At 37.4% G+C, this 19702-nt stretch overlaps 1 protein-coding gene across 3 annotated transcripts; it reads right to left on the bottom strand.

Moving 5' to 3' along the window:
- Positions 1-86: 86 nt before the first annotated feature.
- tdrd6 (tudor domain containing 6) lies at positions 87-19329 on the bottom strand. 3 transcript variants are annotated; one of them, XM_015350389.2, is made up of 8 exons: positions 19093-19329; positions 8948-15239; positions 7704-7819; positions 6964-7053; positions 6092-6152; positions 5619-5707; positions 5285-5339; positions 87-1706 (listed from the first exon to the last, which is right to left on the bottom strand). In XM_015350389.2, the coding sequence occupies exons 2-8, from the start codon at positions 15171-15173 to the stop codon at positions 1528-1530; spliced, it is 6816 nt and encodes a 2271-aa protein (XP_015205875.2). In that variant the 5' UTR covers positions 15174-15239; positions 19093-19329; the 3' UTR covers positions 87-1527. The 3 variants fall into 3 exon arrangements, with proteins under 3 accessions (XP_015205875.2, XP_006626067.2, XP_015205868.2); XM_006626004.3 differs by having other exon boundaries at positions 87-1709; XM_015350382.2 differs by lacking the exon at positions 19093-19329 and adding an exon at positions 16343-16381 and having other exon boundaries at positions 87-1709.
- Positions 19330-19702: the final 373 nt, after the last annotated feature.

The following is a 19702-nucleotide window of genomic DNA, read 5'->3' on the forward strand; positions in this document are numbered from 1 at the left end:
CCTAAAGATTGACAAACGGGTAATCCATTCATCTCTTTTTGTAAAGCAAGATCTTAAAAATCGGAAAACAATTTAACATCACATAATAAAAGACTGACAACTACTTTCCAATCTCTGCTTTTTATTTGGCTTGACTGTAAATAAGAAAACTTTTGTCAAGAGCATGACAATTCAGTTTTGGCTTCAACGTCAGCAAGAAAATTAACACTGGAAACCATGCGTGTACATGGTACAAATGAAACAGCACACAGAAGAAAGCAACACTCATCTTTCTTGCAGTCATTCAATGTGCTTACATGCAGTGACAGTTCTATCCAAATAAGCAATTTCTGCTATAGACTCCTGATCAAAAGGCTACTTTCCATGAGCACTGTAGTATTAAAATTTAATACTCAAAGCAAAGAAAACCATTTGTATCCATTATAACATAAGAATTTAGAGGCAATAGATGATGCAAAAAGGGATTGATACTTTCACTTAAATGTTAGTTTCTAACAGCCAAGAGCATTTTGAATGCAAAATTTCTCACAAATGTTATGACAACTTAGATGTGCATTGTTTTAACATTTCAGAGAAAGTTTTTTCATATCAATTGAATGCTTACTGAGCAACCAAATACTAAATATTCAGTTATTCTATGAATTTATTTTTAAAAAAATGACAACGATTGTAGGGTGAAATCAGACAGATTTTCTCACTCCAATGGTATTTCCAAAAACATTTCAAGGCATGTTCGTTTAAAGTAAATTTAAATACCATAGACTTTAAAGTTGCAAATGCGGTTTTCATTACCTGCAATCCCTGTCTACATCATGTTTTGCTTCTACAACAAATACATAATCAAGTCAAAATTTAAACTAGTGGTATTTTCTGTTTTAACACTATTTTCTAACAAATTTGTGGAAAAAAGCTACATATAATTTTAACAAATAACCCAAGAAAAACTCTTATGCAATACACAGCTGACAAATTTAAACATTAAATCAAGCTTTGCAAAAAAAAAAAAAAGACTTATTTTGTATGAGTTCTGTTCTCATTCTGTACAGAGTACTACATCGTCTATGCTCAGGAAACAACTACTAGACAAGATAGCCTTTTATGTACAAGTTGTACCTTAAGGATATTGAATATTACACTTTAATCACTAATCTAAATGCATGAATATGCTGACTCAAAATGAAAGCCAAGTCCAACATTAACAGTTTACATTAATAATGTGTCTGACAAAGCATCTCAACTTTGGTGGAAAAAATGCTGAATTATTTTGTCGGTGTAAACTTACTTCGTAATCAGTTTGTATAAAGGTCCCCAAGAAAAACTTTTAAAATATAGCATGTTCCCCAAATTTGTAGGTTGACAAGTTTCATTCACTGAATATTGAGAGAGAGAGAGAGAAAATCTGAGACCAGTGGTAAAATAGAGATTTGTGCTTTTGAACATTACAGTTCATTATACCCAACTAAAACCACAGAAAAGAAGGTGATGGATGTTTCAGGATAGGTTTTAAAGGCTAATTTATAAGAAAATCTACTTTGGATCCAAATCTTCATGTTTTTCTTCGTTGTTCACCCCCTCTTCCACTATCTGCTCTGACGTTTTAAGAGGAAATTCCATTTTCATGTCAAATGTGGTCATTTCATCTGCAGATGTTTCTTCATTGACTAAGCCAGGCTTCCCAACAGCGGTCACTTTATCTAGCTCCACATCTTCTGAGAGAAAAACAATCAGAAAAGTCACGTGAGATTTTATACTCTATTTTTACAAAAAACTAGATCAATGTTTAATATAATTCCATGTCAGATGTTCAAAAATACAAAAGGTCCAATAAGAGTTTTATGTTTTCCTAGCATTTTAAAGTTTACCCTTTAAAATCTAATCTTACCTCAAGGTTCAAATTGTAGAAATATTACAGCAGTGGTTCTCAGTTTTTGGACCAAGTACCACCCCTGATCAAACCAAAGCATCCAAGTACCACCTACAAGTCATCATCTCATAGGAACCACAGAAAATCTCAATGACCAACATGAACATGCACGTGCACATACAATAAAAATAGCACTGAGCACTTATACCGCATTGTAGTAGTTTTCCGACGCTTGCTAACACTAGCAGTACTGTTTGTCAGGTTCAGCAAAAGAGCTTATGTTGGTGCCCCATAGTTGTAGGAATGAGAAACCAAATTATGAGAGCAAAACATGACAATGTATACAGCTGATTACCTACGAGCTGTGTCCTTTAGCTTCATGGATAATAATACTTAAGGAATAATAATAATAAACTATTTTATATAGCGCCTTTAAAGGTGGCTTCTCAAAGCGCTTTACAGGATGACAATAATAAATAAGAAGAATACACAAGATAAGACACAATTACAATTACAACAATAACAATAGAGGAGCCTGTGGAAGGTGGTACTAAGAAGAGTAGAGGGGTGAAGAATGGAACCAGTTAAGAAAAGGCTTTTCTGAAGAAGGTTTTGAGTCTGGATTTGAAGGAGTTTAGAGAAGATGACTCTCTGATATCCTTGGGCAAAGAGTTCCAGAGCTTGGGGGTCATAACAGGAGAAGGCCTGTCACCCATATAGTGTAGATGGGCTTGGGGGACAGTAAGGATGGCAGAATTTGAAGAGCAGAGGTTGCGAGGTGGGGGGTAGGGCAATAATAGTTCAGACCGGTATTGAGGTGCCAAGCCACGTAGAGCCTTATAGGTGAGCATGAGGATTTTTAAGTCTACGCGGAATTTGACCGGAAGCCAGTGCAAGGACTCCAGGACAGGAGTAATGTGATCACTTGCACTAGACCTGGTCAGGATTCTGGTTGCTGAATTTTGGACATACTGCAGCTTGTTCAGGGTAGATTTAGATACCCCAGCGAGTAGAGCATTGCAATAGTCAATTCGAGAGAATACAAATATGTTGATCAGCTTTTCAGCCACAGTTAATGATAGCATAGGGCGTAGTCTTGCGATATTTCTCAGGTGAAAAAAAGATGTTCTGACAGTATGCTGCACATGTGGGTCGAATGTTAAGCCAGAATCGAATATGACCCCAAGGTTTTTCAATTTAGATTGAAGCTCAAGTACAGAGCCATCTACAGATAGGGTTACAGGACTGGCTTTACGAAGTTGATGGGGGGTACCAATAAGCATGACTTCAGTCTTGTCGCAGTTAAGATGAAGGAAGTTTTGAGTCATCCAAATGTTTGTCAGAGATGCAATTAGATAGAATAGAGACAGCCACATCAGTGTCAGGTTTGGTATGGATGTATATTTGAGTATCGTCAGCGTAAAAATGAAAGCTGAGGCCATGTGATCTTAAAAGCTGACCAAGTGGGAACATGTAAATGCTGAAGAGCAAGGGGCCCAATATTGAGCCCTGGGGGACACCAGACTTGACAAGACCAATTTCAGACCTGTACCCATTGAGAGAAACAAAGTGACAGCGATCAGTGAGGTAAGATTTAAACCATTTGAGGGCAGTGTCAGAAACTCCAAACACAGTCTCGAGATGAGAAAGTAAGATGTTATGGTCAACAGTGTCAAAGGCAGCACTGAGATCAAGAAGGATGAGTATGGAAAGAGAACCAGAATCAGAAGCTATTAGGAGATCGTTGGTGACTTTGACCAGGGCAGTTTCTGTGCTGTAAAGTTGACGGAAGCCAGATTGGAGGGATTCGAAAAGGTTGTTTGTCATGAGGTGGTTACGTAACTGAAGTATGACAGCACGTTCTAGAATTTTAGAGAGAAAGGGTAAGTTGGAGATGGGGTGAAAGTTAAGATTGTCGAGAGCCATGCTAGGCTTTTTTAAATAAATGACTAAAACCCTTTTGTAATGATTTTGAACATGAACTTTGAGGAGTTAATTGATTAAATCACCTAGGGATCAATCACCCATTTCAGTGACCAAAATGAGATTGGGTTTTAAAGCTGCAAGACTGTGGCTTTCCGGGACAAGGTTCGGCTCCCCCTTTCATACAAACAAAGGCTTGGTGCAAGCAAACGTTTTAACTGTTACATAGGGAGCAGCAGACTGGCACCCTCCATGTATATTTACATTTTCGGAGATGACATTTTACCTCAATGGATTTCAATCTCTTATTTTGGTAGGTGGAGCACATGGTTGAGCAGGCAAACAAATTGACAAGGTGACAGCTAGAATCCCCAAGCAAAGATTTTTCCAAAGCAGGAATTATGGAAGCAGCTAATAGTGAAGAACATCCTCTCATTACATAATGAGAACAGAGGATGAGTTTACAGTTAATATTTTAGCATTTTAAATGAAAGTCACAAAATTCCCCAACTTAAATAACAGGACTATCTTACTGATTACACTGTAATCTTCCAATAAGCAAAAAAAAAAGAAAAATGTATGCCCTTCTGTAAATACTTTGTATTATAGGACAGGTTGTGGCTAATTACTGATTATGCAGATTGCAGGATGTTTAACATCAGTCATAGGACTCCACCTGTGTAGCCACCACTGGAATTAATATGCTTTACTTTACATTTGCAATGCACATTTTGCACCAGGTTACAGACCCAAGATCTGTTACAAAGGTGAGAAGGTCATTTAGCCAATATAGTCTATTTTGTCAGCAGTTAACTGATCCAATGATCTCATTCAATTGTTTCTCGAAGAATGCCAAAGTAACAGATTTAAAATGGCTACATAGCTTGCAACAATTCTCACATACCTCTGGCACCTAATTTTTTCAGTTTAAAATCTACTTCCCCATGGTTTCGACTTGTGTCCTCTGACGATTCTGAATATGTCCACAGGGAAAAGTCCTACTGGTGATGCATTGTTACAGTAGAAATCCTGCTCAGTACAACAGGAACTACGGGCTCAGATATTTGATGTACAGTATGTACTTAGCGGCAAAGCCTAGGGTGCAGAGCTACCATCTGTTGGATTATGACCAAAGGACCTACATTTTGTATCGGCACTCTTTATTCATAATAACGGATCAGTAATTCCAGTGCTCAATACGGAGATATTTCACATGATTATACTTCAAATTATGAAAGAATTTAATTGAAAATCAAAACATAAAAGCTGAGCTGCACACTCACATGTTCAAGAGAAAGTAAAAGTTTAAAGCATTACTATAGTTTTTCTAAATTCAGATAAGCTTCAAAAGTATTTACTGTATACTGCCTGAGAGAGGTACCACTCCATCTTTGTGGGGAAAGCCCACAAAAATAATAATTTACTCCATTGACCAGAAGTTGCAAAGGACACGCATAGGGTACAAGACAACAACATAATATCTATACAAGCACTTACCAGGAACTTTCCCCGATTCAACACCAGCAGTGACTGCCTGAGGGTCAGCCTGAACCTTGGATGGAAACATTTTAGTCTATCACTTGTTGCCAGCATAACATTCAGTATAATAATAGCTCAAGACTACAGAATATAACTCCAATATTCAGGTAACAAGTACTTTGTAAGGAAAGGCGTACATAAGGTACTTATATAATTACAACTTTACTCTTCGGTCAGAAAACCTGAAGGAAAGGAAAAGTTCAAGAAAATAATTGCTAAAAATATTTAATAAAAGCAGATTAAATATTTGTGACGTAAACTAATTTAGCTATTTGCAAGTTTAAAAGGCTACCAATTGTTGTTCTTCAGTGCAGAAAGAAGGGATTGTTGTAGTAGCATCAATTCCACTGTCAATCTTTTCATCATCTTGTAAAGACGCATCTAAAATACAAAGAAAATAGCCAAGTTATAGGAATGCATACAATCTTCAGCCTTCTGACCCACACACAGTAATGTGCTCACCTTCAGATGTAATTCTATTCATAAATAAAAATAGAAGAATAATAAGAGTTTAGATTCTGTGTCCTACTTTCACACAATTGATAAGCCTTTACAACAAGAGAAAAGCCATCTACTTAAATGGAAATCCTAGGTCAGGGGGGTAAAAAAGGGTCACCTTTCAATTCTCACATGTTTACAACCTTTAAAACAGCTGATTATGCTTGCACACTTAACTGGTTCAATTAAAACATTAAGGTCTGAGATGGAGTGAAAAAAAACTCGGCAATCAAGCACCGTAGTTGTTCAATCCCATCACAAGCTTACCTTGTTTGGCAGCATATTCTGAAGAAACGAGATCCACTTCAGCACTTGAAACCTTTACTGGCTGTATATTTAAAAAACAAAAAAGCAACACCCTACTTGATCACATGCAGAAACAAGTTAATGGTAGATTATAAATTAGACTAAGCGGCCTACACATTTTCAATAAATACTCTTTACGGAATAAATATGACCCAAATCATTGCAGCTTCACAGGATAAACTTTTACATATGCACCTTCCCCAACAACGTAAGTGTGCATTTAAATAGCATCTATCATAAGATGCATCACATATAGAAGTGCAATCATTTCATATGCCACAGTACAGTACAGTACCCGCCTGGGTGATGCCTGGCAGCCAATATGCACCACCAGCCCCAACTACATTCCAGTGAGACATCCCTTCAGTAATGTAGAGAAATTTAGGAAACCACATTGTCTAAACCCAGAGTGGAATTAGGCTAGGACATCCAGGTTAGCACTCCTACTCATTTAACAATATTTACAAGATCTTTAATGAGCAAGTAGGCAGAACTTTGGTTTAATGTTTCATCTGAAAGATGGCATTTCCTTCACCAAAGTTATGCTAACTGATATGGAAATTAATCTGCAGAAGAGTGCCACCTATTGCAAATAGTTTTTCATATAATCCCCCTAGATCTGTTCCCCTGTGGATGTGGATTTAAGTACAACTAGAAGAACAACTGCATTCTCCCCATTTCAGTTGAAAGCTTTCAAATGCCCTATATATAAAAGGGTTAGATTCTATAGAATATAAGTCTTAATTTCTTTTATAACCTCTCAGGAATTGAGTACACCTCCTGTAAAAACAAGTACAACTTTTAACATTAAAGATCATAAGCTTTCTACCAACCTCAGCATGATGAACTATTCCTTCAGGAATGTTTTTCCAGATATTTTGCAAGTCCACTATAGCTTCTGCATTAGATTCCAAAAGCAACACCTGTATGATAAACAATAGTTTTACATTAAGAAAATGTACTAAAAATGTTGATGCACAGTCACTGACACCAACTGCTACAAATTAAAAACCATTTGAGGTCTAAACGTGGTTTGGAAACTTCAAGTAAACTAGAAAATACATATTCTCTTAAAAATAAAAAGCAGCTAAATATTTCAATTCTTAAGCCTGATAATGAAGAGCTCTCATTTATTTGTATAGGTTTCTTTTAATCCCAGATCTTTGCTTACATCCAAAAATCTTATTTCTAGTACATTCTTCCACATCGTGTAGTAATTAGACATTAATAAAAAATAGAATTCATAATTGAATAATGCTTAAATGCTTTTCTGAAATATCATGAAACGCCAAGTCAAGTTGCAGATTAACATTAATGTGGCAAGACAAAACAAAACTTTTAATAGGGAAGAGCCAGCATTTAGTAGCAAGCAGAAAACAGATAACCATTTCATAAATTAGCAAAAGTCTAAAACATCCTCCTTGTTTCAAATATGACTCCCAGAAACATCATTATTCCAGTTTCTAAATTTTCCCACTGTAAAATGAGATTAGGAAACAAAACACTTATCTACTTCAAACATGCATAGACCTTTTAAAGTACTTCATTAGATTTAGTGTTTGGGCTTACATACCTTTATCCTGTCAACATAGATCTTCAGAATTCTTGCTTTGCACCAAGTGTTATACACATAGGACCACACAACACAGTTTGAGCCAATAGAAAGTTCTCCTTCCAGTTGACTAAAACCTAGAAATGAATGATTAAAACCACTTCAAATTAAGTCCTAAATACAAGTACCATACAGGAAACAAAGTGCTTAGAGTTGTTCTGCACAACCACCTTTGTTTTTAAGAACAATATACTAAGTTGAAAAGTGTAATCAATGTTGCATTTCATAAACAACAAATTTATGGAAAATGCAACTTAGTTAAGTTCTGGTAGTCTTAAATGTCATCTTAACAAATGAACAAAATACCCAAATGTAAAATCATAACTGTGTTCTGCTCCAATCAAGTGGCACTGGAAGGACTACACCTCACTGCAGGACACTAGGTAGGAAAGCACTAGTCTTTTTTTCCTCACAGACACCATTACAAAAATCATGACTAAAACACATAAGAATTAAATCCCTCAAAAAATCTTGCTGGATTTTTGCAGACTCCTATAGGGGAGACTTAAAACATGTTTTGCAAAATTTATAACTTAGTCCATAAGTTTCACAATTATCATTCTTAACCACAACATAAAGGGTTAGGCTGAGATAAAGTCAGAAAAAAAATCAAAATAGTGTTAATATGTTAAGTTTTCAGAGGAGTTAGGTATTCCTAGTATTTATTTTCTTGAAAGCTCATTTTTTTGAGTGATTTCTTAAGTTGAATCTCAGGTTGCCGAGTTCTTTTCAACCCTACCAGAGATGCAGCCAAGTATTTATTTTTCCCCAACTACATCACAAGGTACTCTCATTTCTATCATTTATCACAGATGTCTGCTATTAAACGTTGACAGATTTTGCAAAGACACCTGCTGCAAGGAGAAAATGGAGAGCTGATTTCTGGTAAAGAAGGCTGCATAGCAGAAATGCTTTCTAAGTTTTCAACATGGAAATAACCTCTACTTGTTTCTTTGAAAACAATAATTCACTGGACCCAACACCTCTTTTTTCCCCAGTAAAATCTAAGATGGTTGGCTAATAAACAGCCCCTCTTCTGAAGGAATTAAATGACCGTATTTGTCCCCTTTATGATCAACATAAACCCCTGTTAATAATGAGAAAGTTTTATATTGGCTTAAAGGATGATGTATAAACCTTCTGCAGTTATGCGTTTTTCCAAAAGCAGATTCACATTAAGCTTTTAGTGGGACCTTTTGACTAACCTGGTTCAGTTCTTGGCTCCACATTTTGCGCCCTGTGGACCTCCATCTCAGTGGGGAAATCTTCTGCCTCTTTCAAATCAGTAGGGTTTGCAGACAAGGGGTCTGTTAGACATTGTTTGAAAACCTCCTCATAGATGTCACTGCCCTCTACCTGTTCATCAAAGCAAAGATCTTCTTGGGAATCCAAAAGCTCATCAAAGCTTTCATCAGCTGGTTCACCCAGCTTATAACTGGGGCATTCTGTAAGGGAGGATGCACTCAAGGTTTCCAAGGGCTTGCGATTTTGATTTTCTGCATAGGATGTTTTAACATCTTCTACAAGTTCTATGCTACAAGCAGCCATTGCCAAATCTTTAAAATCTCCAAGACCTAATTTAGCTGCATTTTCCCATCCATTTTCTTCTTGTGAAGATGGTACTCCTGCATTATGTTTATCCAAGCCTTCCGTAAGGTTATCTGGATTGTTTTCTAGTGGACAGTTATATGGAAGATCTTGCAGAGGTTTGTTTACAATGATGGTTCCATTTTCAGACAATTCTACAGTTGGGTCACACGAGGCAACAAGCTTAAGGTCTGCATCTGCATCCACATCGCACACCATCTGCTCCATTTTCAAACACGCGTTATCAGTTGCATCCTCCACCATGTTTGTAAATACTTCATTTTTTTCATTACTTTCTTTAAGCAGACATTGACCTCTTTCAGGTTCACCATTTGTTGAAGTCGGTGTTCTGGATTCAAGCACTTCATCAAAAACAGTCTCTTGGTGACCCGATGCAGAAATTTGACATGCAAGTTCAACACATTTTTCTTCAACACTTTCAAGATTTTGTTCATACTGAAAATTAAGCTGAACGTTTGGTTGTTGCAAGGTTCCTTCAGTGATTTCTTCCACTTCTTGCAATTCAGTTATGACTTTTGTTTTATATTTTAAATAGCATTCATCAGGAATATTAGTAGGACTTATACTCTGCTCAGCATTCATTTCAACCTCTCCCTGAAGACTTAAAAAATCTGTTACAGTTCTCTGGACTGCTAACTTGAGTTCAATGACATCTTCATGTTGAAGTATTTCAGTTGACTCCAATTGTGGGAGCTCCTGTTCCAAGTCCACCATTTCATCATCACTACCAGCAACAAAGCCTTTCCAGTAATTCCTCATCACATCAGTTATTAATTGCCCATTGCACTGAACTTTAACATTAAATAAAGAAGGTTCGTCAATTTCAGGCTTTTCACAATTCAAAATGGTGACTTCCAGAGGCTGATCTGCAAGAAGCTCATAGAATTTATCTATGGCACCAATATCCCAAGAACCACAAGAATGATCAAAGCCTTCCAACAAGCATAAAAACGCTTGTGTAGGAATTTCCAGCAGCTCAGAAGGTACTGGTCTCACTGAATCATGGTCTACTTCAACTTCATTTCCATAATCCACAAACCGTATAGAGAGGACATCTTGGGTTTTCGATTTCACTTCAGCACGATACCAATGCTCATCGTCTTTAAACAGTGCCAGACATGGGCTTCCAGGAAAGAGATCCTCTATAAATTTAGCACTTGTGTCCACAGAGTTTCCCGTTTCATCAGCTAATTCAGCGATAATTTGAAGGCTATCTGAATCTGCAAACTGACACCAGAAGTATTCAGGGCTTACCAGAGAAGATGCATAGACCTCTAATGTCTGCCCCTCTGAAATGTTACAACTTTTATACCGTGATGGCAATATTTCTGTGCTGGGATCATCTGCTGGCTTTCTGGGAAGAAAAGACTTTCCTGAAATGGTCCCTCCTGAAGGCTTTGGTTGGCTATCAGGATCCTTTAAAACACCACTATCCCAACTCACTGCAGAACCATGCTCTATTAAATAATCTGCTAACAAGGTACTCCGGTCCTGAAGAGAGACTTCCCAAAGTGATCCTGACTGCTTTATGAAATTGCAAGTTAATTTTTTACCTCCTTCACTTTCACCAATAGCTTCTTTGAAGTGCATCAAAGCTATCTGTGGCCACTCTGGTTTGGAAATAGCACTTTGCACTCCACTTAGCAAGCAGTGAACACTGAGCCTAGGGACTTTCAAGAAGGATTTATCAAGCCAACGGATATTTGAAGAAGAAATGGTTGCCGTGTTGCCAAAATCTATAAATTCTACATCCAGTGTGCCATTTCCATATGTATTTTTTACAACTGCACGATACCAAGAATTATCATCAGGAAATTCCGCGCACACTAAATCATCTGGTTGCAGTTTGTCAATATCAACACATGAAATGGCTGGCAGATCTCGGTTTAGTTTTTCTACAATCAAATATATTTCCTCTTCCTCTTTTGTCAACTGGACAAAGAAGCTAGAAGGGCTATTGGAATGTGACACATATACTTCACATACCAGGCCAGGTTTTATACATTTTGAAGGAAGGTCCTGAAGCTTAGGTAGAGGCAAAGATTTAATCTTTTGTACAACATTTTCTCTTGAACCAAAAGGTGCATGAGAGTCCTTTCCATGTTTACCTTTACTTTCCACAGATTCCACAGGAGGGGCATTACTGCACTCCAATGTCAATGGACAAATCTGGTCCTTATATTTGTTTTCAGACGTTCCATCATTTATTTCAGGTGCCCACTGAACTGCAACACTACAGAACTGTTTCACTTTATTTTGCTGGTCTTGCTGGATGCCCTCATCACGGGACTGAGAACGTATAACTTTTGCACTTCCACTATTATCACTGCTCATCTGTTGCATTGATCTGACTTCACAGGTATCTCTAGTCTTGATGGTTCTTGAATTCTTGGAGAATGAATCCTCTCTCTTTCTTAAACTGGTACCATGTGCTTCAAAATAAATGTTTTCTTTAGTGGAAGTCTCTCCAGGAAATGTTTCTTTAAGCTTTGAAGTCAGTTGCATTTTTCCATCATAGAGGTCAACCATGAGTTTTCCACATGGCTCTTTTGACACTACTACAGCTCTGAAACTATTGCCGACGACAACATTCTCAAACCAGACATTAACATAATCTGGTACATCTGCTGCAATATCTGAAAGGCCACATGCAACAGCTTGGACTGGGACAGACATAAGTTCACTAGCTTCAATAGGAATTGGAAGTAGGTCAGATTTGTCTACTTCTTGTGTATCACCGTAATCAACAAAGTACACCTGTATTGTTGGGATGTAAGATTTAATCTGTCCTCTGTACCATTTTCCATCACTGTACTTTGCAAAGCAAACTGTACCAAATGTTTGGGGACAACCTGTGCACTCCAACTGTTGACATAGATAGTTTACTTTTTCCGCCAGCTGCTCCACTATGTCAACATTTTTTCCAAGATGACAGTAAAAATTGCCAACAGTTTTCACATATGTAACAAAGACTTCCTCTTCGCCTCCAATTTTAATATCGTGTGAAGAATAGTAATAGGTATCTAGATGGAATGGTGGCTGGGGGGCTTTTTTCAGAGGTGCACGCTGGGCTAAACCCTTCTGAACTAGCAAGCTGCAAACACTCTGAAATGGTGTTTCAAGATCTACCACGTTGAATACCACTTTGCTGGAATCATACATAACTGCATAAATGGTACATTTCAAATCCAAACCAGTAGAGTCTGCAATATCTACAAAGTCCTGAAACTCAGATTTTGCAGCATCACTCCAGTTCAAAGGATCATGGCCAAAAGCTTGAATCAAGTTGTACAAACTGCATCGAAAAGCCTGACCTTCCATCTGAAGAAACAAGGGATTTATAGCTCGTAGGTCTTTTATGAAAACCCTCTCCATTTTGCCATAATCTATGTACAAAACATCAACTTCTAGTGAAGAATGTTTTTTGATTACTAATGCTCTGTACCATAATCCATTTTCAGGGCACCGAGCTATACAGGCAGTTTCGGATGGCTGGTAAAGTTCAGGAGAAGTAGAACAGTGACTCTGAATGTCTCGCATCATTAAATTAAGACTTGATAGGTTTTTGTAGATCTGGCACCAAAAATCATTTGGACTTTCAATATGCGATACTTTTACCCCTACAGAACTTCCAATTGGAAAAAGGTGTTCTTTGAAGACGGGCTTAGTTTCAGAACCTACTGCAGGAATGCTGCTGGACAAAGAACAAGAATAGTCTTTTGCTGCATCCAAATGTGAATTCTTCTCTGTTGAACATTGCACTTTCGGTCCAGGAAGAGGCACCCTTCCTTGTTTGGAGACAGGTTTCTTAAAATCCCGACACTCAGCATAACCAGCACTGCACAGTAATTTATTTATACTTTGCTCTCCATCAGCTAATGCAGATGTTAAATGGACAGCATATCTGTCTGGGAGTTTTGCCGACACACAGACTTCAAGTACCTTATCTGCAACTGCTTTTGTAAAGAAAATAATTGCATTTCGACTCCAATTATCGTCCTTAGGATAAATGCCAGACAGGCAACACTTCAGTGCTAAAGCAGGTAGCTCCTGGTATTTTGAAGGAAGAACTTTAAGGTTGTGCCAATCCACAATTTCTGTGTTTCCATAATCCACAAAATACACCTTCACCTGCTGTCCAAGGACTTCATTAACAACAGCCCTATAAAATGAACTGTCCTTTGACTTGGCAACACAGTAAAGTCCAACTGTAGGAGTTCTGACAATCCCTTCCATTTCAGGTGCATTGTCATAAAGGTTACTAATGCTGTTCATCAGTTGGTCAAATTCAACACTATACTCATGTTTACGAATCCAGAATTCAGAGGGGTCAACTACAAATTCTACAACTGCTTCACAAGAAGCATTTAGTTTCAATTTTCCTGCTGCTGACTTCGCCTGTCTTCCTTCTACAAGAGTTTTGGGGACTAGACAATCACCTTGACCTCTTTTTCCCAGTGATGCTAGAGATTTTGGAGATACTGTTTTACAAATGGCATATTCACCAGGTGATTTCTGCACTTCTAACAAACACTTCTCTCTCATTCCAAACAAGTTATTTATATTCATGTTTTCATCTCCATAAAGGGTCACATAATAGACACCTTCTGAATAGTTCTGATATTCAAATTTTGCAATCACAACCTGGTTGAGAAGTAAGGATTTCAGATATTTAACCTGAGAAGTTGACCATCCAGCACCTTGATCACTTATGCCCAGCATTGAACACGCATAAGTAACAACAGGCATTCTGAAGAACTCGGGGGCTAATGACCTAAGGCTACCAATAGGAACACATTCTTTAATCCCATAATCTACATGCAACACCTCCACAACATTCTTGCACGGAAAGACTTGCTGCAATACTGACCGATACCATTTGCCATCGCTGCCTCTTGCAGCACAAGCAGAGCCTAATGCTTCAGATTTGATCTTCTCTATACCTGACCTCCCTTCATAATGCTGTGTTATCTGCTCCGTCATTCTCTTTAACTCTTGAGAAAAAACTCTCAACTGGCAAAAAAAACGTGAAGGATGCACTAACTCTGAAATGATAACAGTCTCCACTGTTTCTGCTTGGATTTGTGGATAGAAGTAAACCTGTGTGCTTTGAATAAGCTCTGCTCTGTGGGGAGCAGTGCTCTCTGTTTGGTCTTTTCCTTTATCAGATGAAAACAGCTTATTTTCTGGGATGGCGACTGCCCCAGTAAGCGACTTCAATGATCTTTCAACAAAGAATTTAAACATTTCACTGGACAACTTCTTGGCAAATCCCATTTCATACATCTGTTTGGATATACTAGGGATGTCAAGGAGGAAAGTTCTATGGGGTATCAGCACATCTTGGACATATCCTTCAAATCTTCTACCACGCAGAGAGCTAAGAAACTCTAAAGCCACTGGAGACCATTTATTCTCTGGTGAAAGAGGTAAAATATTTGCAAGAACACAGAATTCCACCTCAGGTGGCAAGAGAAATAAGTCTTTTTGACCCCAGGCCAAATTATAAAAATTAACAGCAAGTGTCTTTCCTTCATCAATAAGGAACACATCATAATCTTTCCCATGTCTGGTGACTATTCTAGCTCTGTACCATGTTTCAAGTATTTGTACCAGACACAGATCTCCTGGATTTCCTTCTACTCCACTAAACCTTTCCTTCGGAAACTGAATGTCTGCTCTCATTCGCTGATATTCTAACTTACTTTCTTGAGCAAAACTACCCCATAGCTCCACCAAAACACAAAGTGGGTTTAGATTGACCCTTGTAATATGAACAGTAATGTTTGAGCCAGGTGCTGGAAGTCCAGGAATTGAATACATTGTGAAGAAAATGCAGAATCCACACAGTCAAAGGATTTTACAGAAGATATTTGTGCTTCTGCATCTCTGTAAAAAACAAAAACAAACGTTTTGTCAAAAGTTAACATCACATGCAATTCTAAACAAAAACACATCACACAAAATATGCTTCATCTTCAAGTATAATATTACTGGCGTTTACACTTTAATCAGCAATTAAATAACCTCAAAATTAAAAAAAATACTTAGGATGAAGGTTTAGAACATTTACCAATGGATCACTATAGCATTCAACTAAAAACCTGCAAGCTTAAAATACTCACTAACAAGGTGGAAACATATCTGGCGTTAGAGGAGATCTTGAATGTGAAACAATTACTGAAATTGCCAAGTTTATAATGTATAAAAAAGTACTCCAATAGTTTTACATTTTCCGATGATTTACAAAACACACTACAGACAGTGAGTAGAAAATACTTTGATTATATCATTAACAATCAACATCTTGATATAAAAGGTCCAGAATTAGAACACATGTACAAGCAGTTCATGTTTTCTATATTACAAAGAAAGGTCTCACACTAGTTTGACATTGTTATTATATGAAAACAGGTTTCTCTTGTTAACCACAAACCTGTAAACTGACCTACACATGCTCCTTGCTTAGAGTTTTGATAATCCCAAAAATGCCTGCAGGCATCCCACGCTATCATATCAGCAATCATTAGGTTATTAGCCAAGGATTCATATCCCAGGTCACACACTGCTGTGGTACCCTTGAGCAAAGTTATTTACCCAAGTTACTTCAGTACAAAAGTATATAAATGGGTACAAGGTACATTGTGGTGAAAAAATAAACCATAAAATCTGAAGTGGATGTAACATATTTAGACATTTAACCTTCAATTAGTCCTAATAGTAGAAAAAATAAACTTACTGGACAAAACACAAAAATTGTACTTTGTTATGTATGTATTATGTTTTTAAAAAAAACAGACAGCACTCCATCTTTGTGTGGAAAAAGTGCTCACCAGCATTCAAGAAATTGAATACAGAAATATACATACAGAAACATACAGAAATTGTGGCACCCCATTTAGCAGCAATAACCCATAATAAACATCTCCTGTGTGGCCCTTTCACATGATCCACTTTCGGTTTAGTTGTAGCTGTCGGACAGAGAGCCTTACATTTTCCTCTAGGCTATTCTGGTATAGTACGGAACTCGTACTATACCAGGTTCCTCTGGTCAAAGGCAGCATTTGGTTTTCACTAAACTCCACTTTTGACTTGTTTGTCCAGAGAACACTGTTCCAGAAGTCTTGTTCCAATGTGCTGCTTTGAAAACTTAAATGGTGTAGAAATGTTCTTCTTAGAGAGGAAGGTTTTCCTTCTAGTTTTTATTAGTCATTCTTATTCAATCTTTTCCTGATCATGGACTCAAATACTTGGAGTTTTCTAAGACTTCTAGGAGCACTAAACAGTCAGATCTTGAAGAGAATGTGGTAGGACAGCCACTCCTGGGTAGACAGGCAATGGTCTTGAATTATGTCCATTTGTAGATTATCTTTCTTACCATGGTATGATGGACTTCATATTGTTTGGAAATTGCTTTAAACCCTTCCCAGGGGAGAACTGTAGCTGCTTACCACTCTCCAAACGGTCACATTTATTTTGTTCTGGACACGATTTTACCACAAACCTTAAGATCAAATTGAGACTTTCAGATTTAATATATGTGGAATCACTTCCTGAGTATCAACTAACCATTTTGCACATTTTGGTGAACCTGACGATGTGTAGAATCTTAACTGAGATGGTAGAAATAAGCATGCAGTTTTTCCACACAGACCTTTTGTTCTAAATAACGAAGAATTTGTATACACTCCAATGTGGTTTGTTTTATGTACTATTTGTACTTCTTGAGGACTGGGTAAAGATTAAATGTTAACCATAAAATCTTAAGGCGGTGTAACTTTTCACCTCATTATAAATCACTTTGGACAAAAGGGTCAGCCAAATAAAAGCATAAAGAAAAGAAACTGACAAACAATTTTTTAAAAAATTGGTACTAGCAAGCTACTATATGGGCAGTTCTTAACATTTATTACTCTGTCATATATATATACACATACACAACATAAACTTTCAGCTTTAATTAAAATTAACCTTAAATACATGTAAACTAAAATACTCCAGATGAGGACACACAACCTACTCAACCTATCCTACCAATTTTAAGGTGCCAGGAACCAAGCACAGCTGCTTTTGGGACTGAATCTGATCATGTGACATATCATAGTGGCTTTGACTCCACTGAAAAATGACAGAGAACATAATGAGACACTTGAGATGCTTAAGAGAACACATGTAGTGTTTTTATGTTAGGCTTAGGCTACAGTTATGTGTATAAACACCGTAAAAGTAAACCTCAGGCACTTTCATGTGCTATATTTGTTGCCCTTAATCTGAGTATCTTCCAGTTTAGGTCTGTGGATCTTTACCATTCGGAGTAGCTGGGTCTCCACAGATTTGATAATGACCCAAACTTTTGCCAAAGATTACATGATGAAGCCTCAGCTGAGATCCAAGGGATCTCCTTTGTATATATTCTTAGTTTACCACAAAACAACATATTGAAACCACTGTATCCCTGTTCCTCAATACCCATGATGCCCTATAAGAATCACGTGTCTGGAGTTCCTTCACAGTAAATACTCAAATGAGTCCAAGACGCGACAGAACACGCTTAATCAGTCACATTCAGTTTACGTATATTCATTTGCCTAGATTGCAGCTTGCCTCTTTCGCACATCTCTCTCTATATCGCCCAGATCTCTCTGTTGCGAACTGCAGGCTCTAAGTGCATTAGAACATCTAATACTGATGACACCTTACTTCATGAGGAAAACATGAAATGTAAATGTATTGTGGTTGAAGACAATTTTAGTTGAATATTATAATAAATTTCACAAAATTACTGTGTCCGTCTCACGGTAATAGATTTCAGAAACAAACTGCTGAAGTTTCTGCTGCCATTCCTATATTCGGAGCTTACCCATGCGAGCCAGTGTTCTCTTTAGTACGGTACTACTTGGCCTACAGCAATTGTACTAATTTGGCCCTGCATTTAAATATCTTGTAGAGGACAGCAGCTGCTACTTATGGCTCATTTTAATTAAGGATTTTTTTTTTAGTACGGAGCTGGGAAACTAACAATGTGTTGTAATTGGGATTAATTTAGTGTACGGAGCTGCGTATTAACAATCAGCTCATCCCCAGTAAATACGCCGGATCAGTTCGTTGCAATTGGCCCAGATATCGCAAGAGTAAATACGCGGATCATGTAAACTTTAATGTGATAATATCTTGGTCTTTAATATGTAAATCAGTAAAATACACTCAACATTTCTACACACAACGCATTTCCTTTCAGTCCTTGTAATTTATGCCTCATACCTTGTCTCATTCTCATTTACCACTCTGTTTTCCCAAATATATTTCAGTTTCATTCGGGCGTTTCTTCGTTGTATCTTCAAACATTCAATATTTTAAAATTAATGTTCTTGTTTCCTACGGATGTTGAGGTCTAGAGCGAAAGAGGATTAGCTGGGAGTGGTTCACGCCAGCGATAAGTGCACATTAATAAGTTAAAGCCACGGAAACTCCACAAACTAACGGTCAGGGTGCAGTGAGCTTTGATTATCAAAGATTCATCAACGCGGATTACCTTTTCGCCATACAAAATCCACAGCGTCTGATTAAAATGAGAAATCCAACGTCTGTATTTGTAGCCAAAACTGCACCTACCTCAGTATATTTCTCCCACCCACTAATGGCAAATGTATCCTTTTCTTAAACTGATTTTGTCTATCAGTGTGCAGTCGCTAGGCCTTTAAATTGTGTTGTTAAAATGTGAATATAAACCACACATACTCACCGTTTCCGTGCACTGTTGTCAAATGGACTGACCTCACAGCCCGCCAACATCTAAACTGGTCTCCTCTTATTATCTATCCAAGCCCTAACACGTGACCTAGAAAATGCATTAGAAATCACTAATACAAACCCACGTAAAAATACGCCGGTTTACTTGTTTTCTTTATGTAATTGATTTAAAGTTCAAAGTAGTAAAGTCACCGTGCACCAGCACTTCGAACGTCAAAAAGCCGCCATTACTCAATAAAAGACAACTCCTAGAAAACGTTTTTTTTTACAAGTTTGGACTGATCTAATTGTAGTGCGCGAGGGGGATTCTTTGTGATTTTTTTAGTTTTTAGAAACTCTTCTGATGATATAAGATATACTAATGTTATTGGAGAGGACTGTACAAAAAAACTTACATCAGTGAAAATGGAGAGGGTGGGTTTTACAAACTGGTACGTTTGGACGCAAGAACAAATATCATGATTTATTGCCTAAACGTTTTATAAATGTAAAACACGTATTATGATGTTTTTTATACTGTTACCATACGTAACATATCCTCATTTTTAGTCTTAAACGGTTCGGGATGTTTCCTTATTCTTTTGCCCCAGAGGTTATCGATT

This window comes from Lepisosteus oculatus, chromosome 2 (assembly GCF_040954835.1).
Source record: "Lepisosteus oculatus isolate fLepOcu1 chromosome 2, fLepOcu1.hap2, whole genome shotgun sequence".
NCBI lineage: Eukaryota > Metazoa > Chordata > Actinopteri > Semionotiformes > Lepisosteidae > Lepisosteus > Lepisosteus oculatus.